Source organism: Aricia agestis, chromosome 15 (genome assembly GCF_905147365.1).
Source record: "Aricia agestis chromosome 15, ilAriAges1.1, whole genome shotgun sequence".
Lineage (NCBI taxonomy): Eukaryota > Metazoa > Arthropoda > Insecta > Lepidoptera > Lycaenidae > Aricia > Aricia agestis.
This window is the reverse complement of record NC_056420.1, coordinates 921,206-938,983: the sequence shown is the minus strand read 5'-3', so window position 1 is coordinate 938,983 and position 17,778 is coordinate 921,206. Positions and strand designations below refer to the sequence as shown.

Here is a 17,778-nt window from a genome sequence, read left to right as displayed (position 1 = left end):
GCGGCAACCGGGTCACAGGCAAACACAGATTAGATACGCGTCCGCGCACCATTATAGGTTACATGATACATCTCACAGTATTTCGACACTGCAGTCGGAAATTTTTGTTCCCTTTATCTCTTTTAGGTGTTTTGATGCTTAAATAATGAATACTATTAAGCGTCTCCCAGACAGACGCGGCCTGCGGTGGCGCTGTGGCGGTGGCGGTCAGTTGGATGACCTAAGAGTTCTAGGAACGACACAGACACACGCGGCCACGCGGCCAAGTCATCCAACTGACCGCCACCGCCACCGCCACCGCAGGCCGTGTCTGTCTGGGAGACGCTTAGTACCGGTTGCACTCAGACATGTTTAATTAGGAGTCTTCAAAGTAAAAATATTTATTACATGAATGAACGAATTACGGAAAAATGTCCTTAGGACGATGGGCTCGATTTAATAGAGGCAAAACGAACTAACCGCCACTCAGCAGCTTTAAGTTTAACCAGTAGAGATAATAAAATATAACACTTTTTTAACTACATTTTAAAGTTTTTTTCAAAACATTATTATTCTTTCGAATACACCATAAGTACTATACGAGTAAACAATAGTGTTAATTGCTAATTTTTGCATTAATTTAACAAAGTTTCACGAAGCATTTTCAGAACCATCACAAGTTGTACGCATAGTAACTATATTCGCAATCTTATCGCATTCCTTAATAATCTCAGCAATATGGATGCTGGAATGTCTACAGTGTACACTACGATCAACAGAATTGTAGCAATTGTAATTGTCGTCATTGTAGAGTTTAAGCAGATTTGACCATTACTAGAGTTTTCCTTTTGCGAACGATGAAAAAATGATGCTTTTTAATAATTTTACTATATTTTTTAGCGGAAAATCTATGGAAAAATTAATTATGTGAAGCCGGTAGATACTTAAATATTTGTTTATTGGTATTTACCTGCTTAACCTAACTATAAATAATTTATGTATCTTTTTGTAATAGCTGGGTAGTGAGGCGTTGTGACAAAATGTTGTGACGTACAACTCCGCCGCGCGCATGCTGAAAAAAATTGGGAAAAGCTACAAGTTCTTACATAATACAACTGAAAGCTTTGAAGTGCTTGTAAGAAGGTTTCGGTGCCTAAAAGTTAAACATAGTTTAAACTAGTATAAAAACATAGTATAAACTTTTAACTTTTTGACCAAAGCTTTTAGAAAACTACTTATTTATATTATGTCTTTAGTAATTATATTATGTGGCTTTTTGTTTATACTACACCAAGATTGTTATTCTTGCTTTGTAATACATGTTCATGTTCGTGTGAAAAACGAAGGTGCTAAAAATGTTTCGCAAAATATTTCAGTTTGTTGACATGACGAATACTTTCATAACGCGGTAATTGTTTGCTGATGCCTCGTGCGGCGTGCCTCGTATCGTTCGGTGACATTTATGCTGTAAATTTTATGGTCCATGTCATGTCAATTTGTACTTTGCAGTATTATTATAGTAGTATTATGTAACAGGTGTTTGGGAAAGCCTGCGTATACCATGCAGCATTACAGACTACAGTAGAGTCCACGGAGGTAAAACATTTACTCCTTGGTAGAGTCGTATTATTATTGCACTCGTATTACTCGTAAAGTGAGAATATTTTTTCAATATTTTACTAGTTGCAACGGAGCACCTAAATTCGGATATCGCGTGGGAACCGTACATATTTTTTTCGGAATTAAACTATCCTATGTCCTTTCCCGGGGCTCAAAGTTTTTCCGTACGAAATTTCAGCGAAATCGGTTCTCTTTATTCTGAAATTTCACGGGACGCGTATATTCTATATATTTGTCTGATGTCTTCTTATTCTTGTATTTTTGCTAAAAAGACGATGTTAATAATATTGCAAATTAACTAATACACCTGTCGTCCGTGAGATAGAGTCAACAGCGATATAGGTCACAACTCACAGAACATACAATTTACAATCATGGATAGAGTAGGCACGGGACAGACGAACGCGATTCTTTACTTAATATTATAAATGCGAAAGTGTATCTGTCTGTCTGTCCGTCTGTCTATCTCTCTGTTACCTCTTCATGCCCAAACGACTGAACCGATTTTGCTGAAATTGCGGGTGTCATTTGTTATAATATCATTATTTATTTGCAAACATATTGTAGGTGCTGTGCGACTTTTGTTGTTCTTTTTAGTACTTATATAAGCCGCTACATTAATTTATTAGTGTCTAAACATTAAATAATATCAAAAGAGAAGCTGTTATTGTACTGGAAAAATTATTATGTTATGTTGTTTATGATAATGTATTTCTTATTTAATGTGTTCCTATTTTCTACTTTGTATCAAACATATTATTGTAATGCTTTAGGCTACCTTTACAAGTAGACTTAAGACTTGTTACTATTCTGAAATATTATGAGAATGTTAATATTATGAAATTACCTAGGATTTGCACGTTCTACAAAATATTAATCCGCTCTTCATGTTATCAAATATCAATCTGTAGAGACTAGAGGCATCCGATTTTAAGTGACACTTGCTATGGCACTCAGAGATATTTTATATTAAACTTCAATTTTATGACGAGTTTGACAGAAAATGTAGAGGGCATATGTTATAATCTTCATTGAACTACAGTCAAGTACCAAACTAATATTCGTTTCTGAGTGCGGCAGTTGTACATTCTGTTACATTAATCTTTGTAAAATTTGCCAAAAACAATGCGAAATTCAGTAGCGTGACGCAGGTGTTACACATTGGCCAGGAATCCACAGCAGATGAAGGTTGTTTCAGAATTCAGGGTCGTCTTTATGTATACAAGTGTAATTTTTTTGAAAAAATCATTGAATATTTGGTGGATTGATATTGTCTCTATGTCCCAGTCGGCTGAAAATGTAGTATTTGTAATATTTTTTCCATTGGAAATAATTCAAGAGTATACAGTAAGTATTGTATTATTTTTTAAGATTGAGATAATACCAGTGTCTATAAAATTATGTAGGTAGTTGATGTAAAATATATTGTAGAATTATGTGAATCAACTTCTCTGATAGTACATAACAGCCTTTTAATAAAAACAATTATTTCTAGAAAAGAAGACGTCAGACAACTTAAAATTACCTAAATAACACAATATTTAAAAAATAGCAAATGTATTGACTGTTTCTATTCTATGTTTTCAGCTTAAAAAATCAACTCTATATTCTCATCTAAATCTTTAAGAATTAAAAACTTCACAACATTAATTATTAATCGGTAAGTAATTAATAAAAATTCTGTAAATCATAAAACATCAATGACGTGTCTAAACACACTGGGCCGAAGTTACGCGGCGTAAATTCCGCATGATTACGCCCGAAATGTCAAACGCATACAAAATACGGACGGAACCCGACGTAATAGTGTGTCATCGGTAATTTAAAATACATTGCGGGCGTAATCATGCGGAATTTACGCCGCGTAACTTCGGCCTAGTATGTAACTTTTCTAAATCTTTTTTTAACTTTCAAAGCTTGACAAGCTTTGAAAGTTAAAAAAAGATACACAACAATGGTTAATTGGTCAATAAACAATGTTGTGTGCGCGTGCGCCGCTTCTTGCGCGTTTTCAGGCAGTTGAGTGCGCGCCGTCGAGCTGAGCGCTCGTGCCGTGTGTTGTGATCTCTACGTAGAGCGCCCCTTCCAATGGTAATTGTGATCTATTATTTCAGCTTCAGAACTCTACTTTTAGGTGATAAAGTTTACTGAATAGCCCTCCGTCACTTTATAACCCGAAGGATGATCTGGTTTGTCTCTTGTTTTACGGGATACGGATATTGAAGCTTATTTTGATCGAATAAACTGCTTTACTTAAATTATTTACAGATTTAGAGTCACATGTTTTTTTTATTATATTCTGTATTTTCTATTTAATTACTTACTTTGAAAAATTGTGCGATAGATCGATAGATAAGAGTTGTAAATTGTATAATTATTATTCAAAGCTCTAGCGCTAAAAGTGCGATAAGTGTGACATGATACGTGCTCCACATTGGCTGTAACAGTTGTTAAACAATGGAATTAATTTTCTTATAAGGAGCACTGCATTTTCATACAATTTATACTTGTGGCATCAAAAAATAGTACAATATTAATAAATTAATTAACTTATTAGCTTCATAGAAAAGACATTTTTTTTTAAATAAGTACATTACTGTATCTCATGCTCTATCTTTAATTATTAAAAAATATTATTTATTTTCTACAAACTATAGTATAAAATCTTACGTTATAAGTTATGTTTTAAGCATTGTTATAGTCTGTTATAGTTCAAACGTTACACAAATGAAATGAGTACGAACTCAAATGAAGTCATAAGCGCTCCCGATGTTGCTCGTAGTTATCTCTACAATATTTCATTCCGCGGTAGCGCTATCGCGTTGGACGCTTTTAACTTTGATTGACATCATTTTAGATCATCACCATCATTATTCTTGACCATCTTGACTGATTAATGTTAAAATTATACTAATTTTTTGTATTTGTCGATTGATCGAATTGTAGAGTGTAGGAAATCTATAGTTTTTAAAGGAATATTGTAATGTACTTACCTAGTATGATAGTATTAGTGATTATTTTTCCGACCCAAATATCGACCAATAGAATTGCACCATTCGACGTCACGTGGTACAACCTACATGGTATACTGATAATTTTTTGAAAATTTTCTCTGGTAGTTGCTATATAATATAAAAGACAAACACGTCAAACTGACAGGTTGAATTCAATTGTGTCTCATGGTGCAATTATATTGGCCGACATTTGGGACGGAAAAATAATCCCCCGAATACCACACGAGCTTCAAAATTATCTGGCATTTCCCTCAAGGTTCCCTGCAAACAAATAAAGTCGTCAAGTTTTTCAGGAAAAATCACTCGCGCTTCGCGCTCGTGATTTTTTAACCTGAAAAACTTGAATCCTTCATTTGTTTGCAACGAACCTATCGGGAAATATCCGATAATTTTGAAGCTCTTGTGGTATTATAAGTGATAACTTTTACTCTATTTTCACAATAATATATCTTTTTTAGCTTCCCAACGATGAAAGGGGTAGTCCAAGTTTGATATTTCTTTTTGTGTCAATTCAATGAAGTTTTTCTCGTTTAGACACAAATTTAATCAGGAGTGTTCATAGCTTATTCATCATTATAAATTTCAAAGCTCAGTGCTTGAAAAATGTTGGGGAATTTTTTCAATCATTAAGATATTCAATAATGTATTTAAAACTGCGCTCTGCCATATCACAAACAATATGACCCAAATGAAACATAACATCTACTAGGTAGAGAGAGAACCAGTAAGTAAATAAATGTAACACAATGTTTTATCAAAACTTATCTCGCATCTCTGCGTATTTTATGTAATGAAATATTTGCTTTAGGTATGTTTAACGTGCTCCAAATTTCGTGTTTGTATTTAGTTAATTGTTACGTATATTATATGTGTAGAGTAAGTACATAACTATATTCTATAGCTAAGTTGAGTGTATCTTAATAATAATACATTAATAATAAAAGCCTTTATTCACTGACCACTTTAATTTTACAGGACATACTTAACATTAAATATAGGTACAGTTGTTACATAACTTAATTTATATACATAACTTAATTTAATTTATAAACTTATCAGCAACCATTTTGTTGGTCAGGTCGTCCTTTGACATAGGCCTCCCCTAGTTTCTTCCAATCTTCTCTATTACGAGCTAGCCTTTTCCATCCTTTTGGTCGATCGTCCTCCCATCGTTTGATTTGGCACCCTTTCCGTCTTTTGCCATTTCTTGGGTACCATTCTTTAGTCCATTTGAGTTTTTGCGTTCTTATTAAATGACATGAGTGTATCTTTGTCAGAGATGAAAATCCGCAAAATATCACAAAATATATTATGCCAAAACTAAATTAAAATGTACGTCTTACTTAAAAAATTAAATATGAGAGCAAGAGTCTCAGCATTCAACTCTAGAAAAAATTCTAGATTCTTGAGTTTATTTTTTGGAAAATATTTTTTGGGCAATTGAAATATTATGTACCATCGATGAAATTGATTCCTAGGCAGTTGACGGACCAACGACATTTGGTCGGATCATGTCAATTTAATGTTAATTGTGATCTATCGGTTGGGTTTGACGTAACGTGACCGAACTACGTAAGTCCCTCATCTGCCTAGGAATTAAGTTCTCTGATAGTACAAATTACTATATCATTATTTTTCCTAAGCTAGGCGTCATTTTAATGAGTTTGGTATTGTTACTATGACGTTAACGGTCCGTGGTGTAGAGGCTACCACATGTGGTTCAAACTTTGAAACGATTGGGTTTCATGAGCAAGTATGTTACCAGGTGGTGTGTAAACAGTAAACTCATATACGTACAGCTAAAAGACTACGTCAATTTTTAGGGTTCCGTACCCAAAGGGTAAAAACGAGACCCTACTATTACCGAGACTTCGTTGTCTGTCCGTCTGTCCGTCCGTCTGTCTCTCTATCGCCAGGCTGTATCTCAAGAACCGCTATAGCTAGACTTCTGAAATTTTCACAGATTGTGTATATCTATTGCCGCTATAACAACAAATACTAAAAACAAAATAAAATTAATATTTAAGGGGCCTCCCTTAAATATTATTATTGGGAGCCTTCCCATATTAACTAACATGATTTTTTTAGCCTTTTTTACTCGATATCAATTATAATGGCAATAGGTAGGCACTTGAAATTTTCACAAAGGCCACAAATATATTATGTGTACTTTAATAATTAATAATAATTTTTAAATAAAATAAAAATGTAACTCCCATACTAAAATCACATTTTTGGCCTATTTTTGCTTTAACTGGAGTCTGGAACCCTTCATGCGCGAGTCCGACTCGCACTTGACTGATTTTTTGTCCATTATTAAGAATATTCGTTGCAAGAAGAAAAGAAAAGTAAGCGACTTTAAAGTTTTTTATACTTACTAAAAATATTTTAAAAAGCTCTTAAAAATTGTTTATAGGCCCATTTTTCTATTGAGTCATTAATAATTTAATTATTTGCAATTTATTATAATCTAAATGAATTGAACCCTTTTTATATTCAAAATGGCCTTTAGGGCGCTTACGTAATTTTGCTGTTAATGATTGAAAACACTAACCTAAATATAGAGTTAAATTAAACACGATGGCAGTCCTTGGCAATTGTATTAAAAAGTTTTAGCAACAAAGTTAGAAAATATAAAAATATTCTATAGTATATAATTTACATTAACGCCATAATATCGCTTAGAGTTATTTCAAATCTCTTTTCATTTCCAACTCCGTTATCAAAATCATAGAATACTGTCGATGTCTTTGAGTACCCTGATGATGATTCGCAAGTATTAATCAAAATTAAAATTGTTTTATTTCTGAATAAATTTAAAATAAATATTTTCAGAAGGTCCTACATGGTGCCACAATATTGTGTCACAATATGTACGTAGTAGTTATTTTTGTGAATGAAAAACTATCGATGAGAACTCTTCTCTTATCACAGCCGCGGCCTGCGAGTCACACGGGTGATAACGCGATGCCAATTACAATAATACAATTATTATATTATAATAATTAATTAAAGTATTATTATAAAACATTTTTTGTGCTTTAAGCTTTAAGTCCACCTCACATTTCCACCACTGTTATGTCTCCTGTGTCGAGGAAAATAGAAGGGGTAGAAAATATTCTAATTTTATTTTTATAAAACTAGCCATTTGTTGCCATATTAAAAATCGATATAAAAGTAAAAGATCAGAGACTGAAAGTGCTGTGACTTAAAAAAATGAAATTAATTTTAGTTACTAAGGTACCTGTTACATTGATTGAAAGAAAGAAAATTATTCACATTACAGCGTTAGTGGTAATTAAATTACTGTGTTACATAGCCATTATTAAAAATATTTTTTAAAGAAAAATAATTAATTTCAACAGCAAAAGACAACAAAAGAGGGTATTAAATAACTGAAATATTATTCGTGACGTCTTTTTAAAAAAATAGGCTTTTTTTGTGCTGAGCTTTGAGCTTTTTAAAAGCTGATTATTGATAGGCAGCAGCAGACAGAAGAAGGATCAGATTTCTGTTAGCTAGTGCAGGTAACGAACATCGTTAGTTAACAGCTAGGTGTACTGATTTTTCACGAAATATATTCAGAGCACTTCTCACTTTGTTCTTTGACTTTATTATTATTTTAATTTATATTCACAAGATGTTACCACTAACTGCATTACCATAGCCATACCATACATAATCGGGTGGTTAGGTATATTTTGCCGAAATAAAAATACATGATTGTCCCGGGATTTCAGTTTCTACATAGGGCGTAGAGAAGATGAAAGAAAACTGTTTGTGAAAGAAAAATATGCAGAGGAAATGAAAGAAAACTGTTTCTATAAAAATAACTTTCTTTATACTGACGTACATCATTGCCACATTACAAGCAAAACAGTCTATCCACCAAATTAGTCCTCAGCATATAAAAGTCCTCTGAAAAGTCGATTAGCGTATTTTTTAGCCTACATGTAATAGTGCCAGGGTTACCTTATCGCTAGGACGAAGGCTGACTTGCGCAATCGCGTATCGCGTCCTGTATCCTATGTATCATCCTATATACTATCCATGTTCATTATATAAAACGTTATATTATGTATATTCCGCGCGCGAGTTCCGAGAAATCGGGGGTGTATGGGTGCTAATATCATGATTTTCTTTTGACTGGACAATCAATGTGCTAGTCGAATTGCGCTATCAAAGTTTCTAAAGTCAGTCTAATAATAATAATAATATCTATGGACGCTTCACACCACGTCAGTCTGGCCCCGTGCTAAGTGACTAAAGGACTTGTGTTACAGGTACCAGACAACGGAAATATATTTAATACTTTTATACTATACATATATTTAAGATTTTTTTTATATCATACACATATTTAATACACATCCAGACCTGGGAACATTGAAAACTTTTTGTTCCGTCGGCGGGATTCGAACCCGCGACCCCCGGCTTGAGCTACCAACGCGCTCACCACTGAGCCACAGAGTTCTGATATATTATTTGACACCATATTTGATACAACCAAGTAATGGGCGTCGGTTTTACCAAGCACTGGCCCCCTACGGCGGATTTTTTTTCCCTAGAAATCCCAACATATATTCTCTTTTTCTTGTCAATTTCACCATAACTTTAAGATGTAAAACAGCCTGAGTGAACGTGATTAATTTAGAAATTTGCGCAGATGACTAACTATAAACTTAACGCGAGTTGAGCGATGACAGGCATTAGTTACATGCTAGCTGCTACCGATGTGGCTCATTAAGCCACTGGACAGGAATGACCACGAGGTATGTGCTGTAGTGTACACTCAGACACATAATATGACACTAGCTATATGACCGAGCTTTGCTCAGTATTCGATAAAACACGAATAAAATGTCATTTTCTAAAAATGATTCCTAGCTAGATCGATTTATCGCCCCCGAAACCCCCTTTATACTAAATTTCATGAAAATCGTTGGAGCCGATTCCGAGATTCCAATTATATATATTATACAAGAATTGCTCGTTTAAAGATATAAGATTATAATATATTATAAACATAAATTAGAGTTATACAATGTATTGTCATTATTTTTGGAACGTTTAACAGTGTCTACAGACTAGGCAGATTATTACAAAAGTTCTCTCAACAATCTGACTTAACGGCTAATTTACAAATTATTATGCTGCATTACATTAGGAAGTGAGGAGCTGGTGTCTGAATTAGGCAGTAGCCTGTGTTACAGATCACCAGGACCCAACAAAACAACAATAATAATTTTTTAGTATCAATAGTTTTAATGGGTCCATACTAGTATAATTATTTTACTGTAGGTGCTGCAGTATTATTAGAATGATTTTACTACTGAGAGGAACTCTTACTTTAGGACGTAAGAATCTCTACGTCTTTTGACATAGGCGTATTTACCGGCGCGGGCGGCGATCCGTTGGATAGGCACAAGTCACGAGTCACGACTCACGACTTACGAGTTACGACTCACCCTAGAAAAATTCGGACCCACCCGAAAATATAAATAATAAATATATGTTTTTGGGTTCAAATCTCGGCTTTACTGGTAATCGTATCTCAAGGGCCAGCCTCCTTTATAAATTGTAAACGTGTAGAGATTCAATTTCTCTTTTTCACCAATTCCGTCAAAATTCATTGCCCTTTGGCTAATAGTTAACACTTACAGTTATAACGAGCGTTACTTAGCACAGTTAGCGGGTTCGTTACCGACATGACTCATCAAATGCATTCACAGGATTATAATACTGGTTGGGAAGTGCATACAATTCCATCACATATAAAACTCCTAAATTTACTAACTGCCGCACTTAGAGACGAATTAAATTCTTAATTGTAATTAAATGAAGATTTTGACAGATATGTAAAGTAGATTTTGGAATCTAAACTTAAGGCCATCCCCCGACAAACGACCTGGACTATACATTTAACGCGTCGCCGAGATCGCACAAAAATCATTTTTTTTTTACTTAGTTCAAAATTGATCTAATACATTCAAACGGGGAATATATTATAGTTACTGAAATTTATCTACTGTCGTGTGTTTCAAATAAAGGCAATTTTCTAAATACTAGGGAAATACTGAAAGTGTGCTTGAATTTTAATAAACTGGTATTACTTTGGAAGCTGATATCATGAGTATAATAAACAAAAATAGGAAATTAATAACGTCGGCGAAAGGAATGTTGATATTATGCTGAAGATTATTGCTGTATTTTTATTATAACTTTGTAGCTTTCAAATTATGAGCTTATGAAGCACTAAATAAGTACAGATAAATTATAGCATCTCCGTAGGGGGAGCGCCTTAACCAATTTTGACTAAAGGCACAAATATTCTATGTAGTATCTATTATAAAAGAGACATGGGAATGGATATAGCTGCTAAAGTGTACTATTTCCGTAGAGCTTGTTCAGCCAACACAAATTTCTGTTTTACCCAAGCAGCCAAAGTCACAAAAAAATAAAAATATTTGCGTAAATGTAGAGTTCGGAAGTTTAAAATATCTACAAATAATGACGATTACGTTATTCAGGTACAGTTTGTTGCCTAGGTCCTGAACACTTATTCGAAACCTTGACTCGTGACCTAGAATAATATTTTCAAATTGACTTAACGAAACAACGAAAGCTTTCAGGTAAAGTTGCTCATAACTTAAACAGCGAAAAGCTCTTACGTCGTGTCAGAAAGCTTCGAACATACAATGTAGTCTGTAGAGGAAAGCAGAAATGGAAAAATAAACAGCTATTGTTCTATCCTTGTTCAATAAGTATAAACCCTAATACCGGCCAATAAAATACAGTTTGCAGTAGCAAGTGTTGATGAAGAATATTTTATATAAATAATGCATTGTGATTGGTTGTCAATATGAGTTATGACATTTGTTTATTGTCAGCGCCAATTGCCGGCAGGTTATAGGTTAGTTAGGTGCTATGTTATAACATACCTTATACCAGCCTTGCCCAAAGTGGGCGATATCGCCCCCTTGTGGGCGCTGAAGGTCTAATGGTGTGGGACCCAGAAAAAAATGGGGGCGTTGTGTAGGCTTGGGGGGTATTTAATTATTTATTTTATCTGGATGCATTTTAAATTGAAACAAAGGGGGCGCTAAAACATAATCTTTTCTCAAAGTAGGCAGTAGACAAAATAAGTTTGGAAACCCCTGATTTATACTCTTCAAATTGGTTAAAATTAAATATAAAAATAAACATTGTAGTGAGCTCTCTCATGAATCATGATGAATTCTTACTAAGAACATGTTAGCTTTCAAAAGTAAATCAAAACAGTTTCACTCATTTTTATACCTCTATAATATGGCACAATTACTTAAATACACCTCACAGAGTGAATATCGAAGAATAAATTTTGACTCTTGTCTTTATTTAGCAAGCGTTATAAAATTTGCATTAACAGTGATTTTACATTTTTTCTCGTATTTCTGAACTTCCACTACAGCTTAAATATAATAGATATTAAGGGCCTTTTACACCACTTCCTGATAAGTGCCGTATAGGCTATCCACCCTTTAACTTGACACATAGAGTATGGAGCATCTGTCAAATAAGTTGTGGATATCCTATCCGGCACCTATATCAGGAAGTGGTGAAACAGGCCCTAAATTATTTATGGAGATGAACTAGGCAAAAGACAGTGCCTAGTCTACCTAGCTAATTATAGCGATGACAGATGCCTAATATAGTGTTATTACTTATTAGTAGTTAGTCATAGCGACAGTAACAGTGAAGCGTCAGTGGGGGCTGTGGGGCATATCAGCCGGCATTAATTCGCAATGGCGGCGCTTTGATGGCTGAAAGCTTCCTCATCAGGCGAACAGAAGGCCTGTTGACTAGACGTATCTGGAGCATTCCGAATTCCGATCTATGTGTAGTCATATTAGCAGTACCTACTGAGTAGGTACATGAGGACGTGTAGGAAATCCATCAGTATATAGGAAATCAATCGGTCTGTATGTTATATAATATGTATGACATCTCATATCTCTTCATGCTTTAATTAAGGTTGCTGTGCAAAAGTGTACAAAGAAAAATAATGAAATTTCTGTTTGTCCGTAAACAATGAGAGATAATAAAATTATAAAATAATAAAGATTTTTTCATTTTTGATGTTGCCTTAATGATTGAAAAGCAGAAGAGATATTGTAGAGAATTTGTATGATACTCGTATGTTGTTACATAATGTAACGATTTTATATGATAAATTTTGATTGATGTTATGAACTTTGAGTTCCGGGAAATTGTAAGGCTTTTCTTATGATACACTAATTTCTGCGACGAACGGGCAACATCTAGTTAGTAGGATTGTATCAATAAATTCTATAAATTCGTCACTGAATGCGGCAGTAAAGTATAAAAAAATAATTTTTCGCGAACTATACTTTGCTAGTTCCGTACTCTTGTCACAAAAAGTGTTTGAATATCTCATTAGCATTAATTTACACTGACAATGTGAATATGATACTTTTAGGTGTAATATTTACTATGTCAGTTGTTACACGCTTTTTAAATATTAGGATTAGTTTATTACCAAGGTTACATTAAATCCGTTTGGTGATGTCAGCTACTTACGGCCGTTCCCAATATTTGATCTATCTTTGGTTTTGCCCTACTAGAGATAGGTATAGCTCACAATTGACATAAAATATATGTCTCTAATGTCTAATCTGAACTATTCCTATCTCTAGTAGGGCAAAACCAGAGATAGATCAAATATTGGGAACGGCCGTTAGACCACCTTTTCAGATACACATAAAGAATAACTTTTGTCAAACAATCTTATTGTCAATTCGTCAATAAAACTTTAAGTACCGTACTTACTTTAAAAACTTTTAGCCGCACCTCCGCTAGGCCGAGTTTAAGTTAAAAATTTGGTATATTTTCATGCATTTTAGCATCTTTTTCATACATATGAAGAACACTGAGATAATAATATTAATATTATGATATTTTACAAAAAAATTACTATGATCTTATTCATGTCTTCAGCAGGTCGGTGTGCTATTATAATTATTCTACTTATTCCGAGTCATGAGATTCGTATGTAAATTATGAGTTTTCATGACAATTGACATACAAAAGTAAATCTAAGTTGAACGTCCGAACAAAAGTGTGTCAGCACGACTGCCGAATCCTTACAACACCGAAAATCGGTAATTAGTCCAGTTGTGACCGTCAGCCGCGCGTCTCGAGACCGTCATTTACATACACACTTGTGTTCGCGATGTTACACGGACCACTGTGAAAATTAAGGTATGTTGGATTTTTCTTAAAGATTTTTGAAGTCGAATTTTTTAAGTTATTTGAGTTTGGTTTATTTAAAGGTAAGAAAATTTAATTTTGTTTCAAACTTTTTTTATTAGTAAAACAAGGTTTTTAATCTATTTTTTCTTAATTTAAATATTAAATTCTAGTGGTCGGCTAAAATTGAGAGCGTTAATTGATAGTTCTTATCTAGATAAGTAGGTATACCAGCTAAAAGCCGAGCTCTGTGAGGGCTCGCCTCGTCACTCGTCATACCTTGACTGACTGATGATAACACATCTACATATATGAATAAAAATTATTTTGTTAAAGCACAAACCAATGGGCGTGATCGTTTTTCCGTAAAGTGTAGGTACCACAAAATGTACAGGATATATTATATTTATGATAATAAATATGATTCTAATGAACTGAATAAATATTTTTTCTCGGAATGTTTTCTATTAATTGTTGTAAAAGAAAAAATAATTGACAATATTCACCTTTTAGCCTTTCGCTATACACTCTACCTCACTTCCAAGTTCTAACAATGTCATAATCTCGCAACAAAATAATATTGTTTTTAGCAAACTAGCTTATATTGATAAGTGATTACTGATTATGTCACGGTTAGTCGGTTACACACAAACATACATGTAGTGCACAATATAATTATATAACCAAAAGCGCATCTGCTATCAGTTAAAATTAGACCACTAAGGTTATCATCTCACTGTTCAAGGATACAATAAGATTATGAGATTTATGACAATTGTCAAATCTACCATTTGGTTGCGTGCACAGATTTCTTATTTGTCTGTTCTGAGGTTGCGTGCTTGTAAAAGATTTTATTAATACTGCCGCTCTCAGAGACGAATATAAATTACTTAATAGCGTAGCTTAATAGTTAAGTAAATAAAGATTTTGACATAATCCCCCATACATTATCTGTGAAACTTTTCATTATATTGAAGTTTTTAATTCTGAGTCAACAAAACGCCCGCAGACGAGGCCAGACCAATCAGTTGTACTTTAAAACGACATTATCGGAAAATGGAGCTTAATTTCTATCACAGAGTCCGGCATGTGGACTGGGGCCACATGCCGGACTCTTACAAGTGAAAAAGAATTCCCACAATAACTATTTTGCTTTGCTTACACTTTTGTTCGTAGTTTGTATGTTCGGGGTGGTTCTGGGGGTCTAATTTTGGTACTATTCGAGATCAATCAATCCCATGATCTTTTGAAACGATTTTTTTTAGTTTCAATACCAGTTGACATTTTAGGGGTCGGTGAATAAACAGTTACTTACTTATTTACTTACTACTACGATGTTTCAGCGACCCGGAGCCAAAGTTGCTCCCGGAGTGGACAAAAAGTTCCTTTTTCGAATAATTTAGGAAACTTCAAGCGAATATAAATGGCATCTTATCTTTAGTGCTCCAGTTTCCTAACCCAATATAATTAGAATCGGGGTCGGTGCCTGCCCCTATTTGTTTACCTGCAGCAGATGTGATCCATCACGCAGGCTGTAATGAGCTTGAGCTTGTCATTTCATTGATTAAGTACCTACGTAAAAATGATGATTTTATTAAAGTCTGTAAAAAAATATTAAGCAGTAAGCTATGTTGTGAAACGTTCTCCAAAAGACCGTTGTAAGTTGTTGATAGATAAGTATTAGTACTTCTAAATTCTAATTTTAAAATAAGTACTTACTTTTAAAGTCAGCAGTTTCATTGGTTTGCAACGAGCAACAAACATTTCACGTAAACTTTCAACGACGTTATGCCAAGTTTTGGCGATTTGTGACATGGTCGAAAGTTTTTAGAGCAGTTGATTTCTAGGCCGCCGGCGCGGCGCGGCGTAGAAGAGGATGTAACATCCCCAGCTCTCGCGATCACTTCTGCCGTTACATTGTCAGTCTGCACTGCTGAAGTTCAACCTGTTGTTTTCTTTACGTTTTGTAGTTACATATTAAGAGCCCATATGACCCTAACTTGCCTACATACATTAACCTAGATCTCAAAATCTGTAAGGTCTAGAAAACTGATTTTTTGACACAAGTAACTTCAGTTCATAAAGATTAAATGCTCAAGACTAAAACACGATTACTCAAAAAATGCTCGATAGTTTCTTTTTTACAAAAAACCTTGTTTTAGACACATTTTTGCTTGGATCTTCGAAGTTTGCTGTCTTTTCTTTAATATTTTTTAATATCTAAAAAGGTATTGATAAAACCTAAATTTGCTCAAAACACTTTTTTCATAATCATTATAGTTCGTCTTTTATTCAAGTAAAACTAACTCGGCGATGATTCCGCGCCGTCCTTTTTCACCTGGCATATAAAAGACGGGCGTGAGTGTGAAGAGAGAAGGACGATGTTTGATTTTTAGAGTCAGGTGAGCTCTTAATTACAACGTCGTAATTAATATTTTGCCAAACTACAACAATACAACAGGTAATAAAGCTGTGTTCACACTTCACGTGTGTCGGGTACAGTTATAAGATGATGCGCGTGACGGATTACTATCAATCATTTGGCGCCTGCCTGTCTGTCGGTTTAAATTCTTTGTTTGTGGCCACACAAACGTAGATTCCATTTATCAGGTAATTGTAGGGAACGTATCAATATGTATCAGGAAAACCGAGTTTTGAAGACCAGTAACTTGGGGTGGGTGCGGATGTGGTCCGGACCATTCTAAACTGCCCTCCTAACCCCCCATGCCGGAGACCCATCCCTCTCTTTTGGGGTTAATATAGATACATACATATTATATGGCTGACTTATGAGATTTTTTATAATTATAAATAACGAGAATTTTATATATAAGATTTATTTATTTAGACTTTACCTATGCAATTTGCAAAGGCTTAGGGTGATACTGAGAGTATGTAATACAGGCGCATTCTTGTTAATGAAACACAGACGATTAGATTTTCGTGGCTTATATTAGAACTAGATTTTAAATAGTCGACGTTGCTTTTGGAATCGATTCTTAATTAATGGGTACTTCACCGTATATTGTTACTTCCTAAGTAGTTGTTTTGATCTCTACAACAGTCGCGGAGCGGCATAAAAAGCTTTGATGGGCGCATTACATGAACAAGTGACAACGTAAATTACCAAATATACATCGTTCGGTAAGAAGCCACATTGGTCCGATGCGTGGCGTCGCGTGGAAACGCATTCTAATTTGTATGCAATGTGTGAGTTGCAACTTGCAACTTGCACCACCCGGATTTATAAATAGGCCGTATAGGCCGCCGCCTAGGGGCGGCTGATTTCGTACATGAGATGGCGGAATTAAAGTGGCCTATGTTTGTAAAACGTTGGAGAGTTGCGATAACGTAACGTAACGCAAGAGAGCAATAATTGTGGCTTCGATGTAAATTCTGAATTTAACTCTCACAGAAGTCCAGTCTTTATGCCGACCACATAAGGATAACTCTCTCGAAACTCCGAGGCAAAATAACTCTGAGCGGCGTCTAATTGATCCGGGAGCAGTCATGTCAGTGTAGTGTCAGTCAGCTGTCAGCTCGCGTCAACTCACGTGTCAGAGCTGTCAATGCGCGGGCGCAGGATCAATATCAAAGCTCAAAGAATGTTGAGAATTATTATAATTGCAATTAGTTTTTGCTGGAATAGCAACCTTGTTTGGAATTACCTATTAAATATTGTCGACGTAAGATCAGGCACCATAATGCTTAGTCAAATTGTATTAATTTTGACTACGCAATCAAATAATATATAGACTATGTATGGAATTTCACATAACTCATCGCTGAGGGTAGGTTGAGGACACATAGCGCTTGCAATGCAAAAAAAACAGCGTTCTCAAAGAACATTGAAATAATTCACATTTCACAAATAAATAATTATAGGTTCTTTTAATATCTCAAGAACAGTCCAAGT

The 17,778-nt window shown here is 34.6% G+C and overlaps 1 protein-coding gene across 2 annotated transcripts in view; it reads left to right on the top strand.

The window, feature by feature from the left end:
- The first annotated feature begins 3,608 nt into the window (after nucleotides 1-3,608).
- LOC121734053 (fibrillin-2-like) overlaps nucleotides 3,609-17,778 on the top strand; it is a 67,188-nt gene continuing 53,018 nt past the window's right edge. For both annotated transcript variants that reach the window (XM_042124458.1, XM_042124457.1), the window contains exon 1: nucleotides 3,609-3,690. In XM_042124458.1, the coding sequence (XP_041980392.1) occupies nucleotides 3,688-3,690 (3 nt within the window). In that variant the 5' untranslated portion in view covers nucleotides 3,609-3,687. The remainder of the gene's footprint in view (nucleotides 3,691-17,778) is intronic.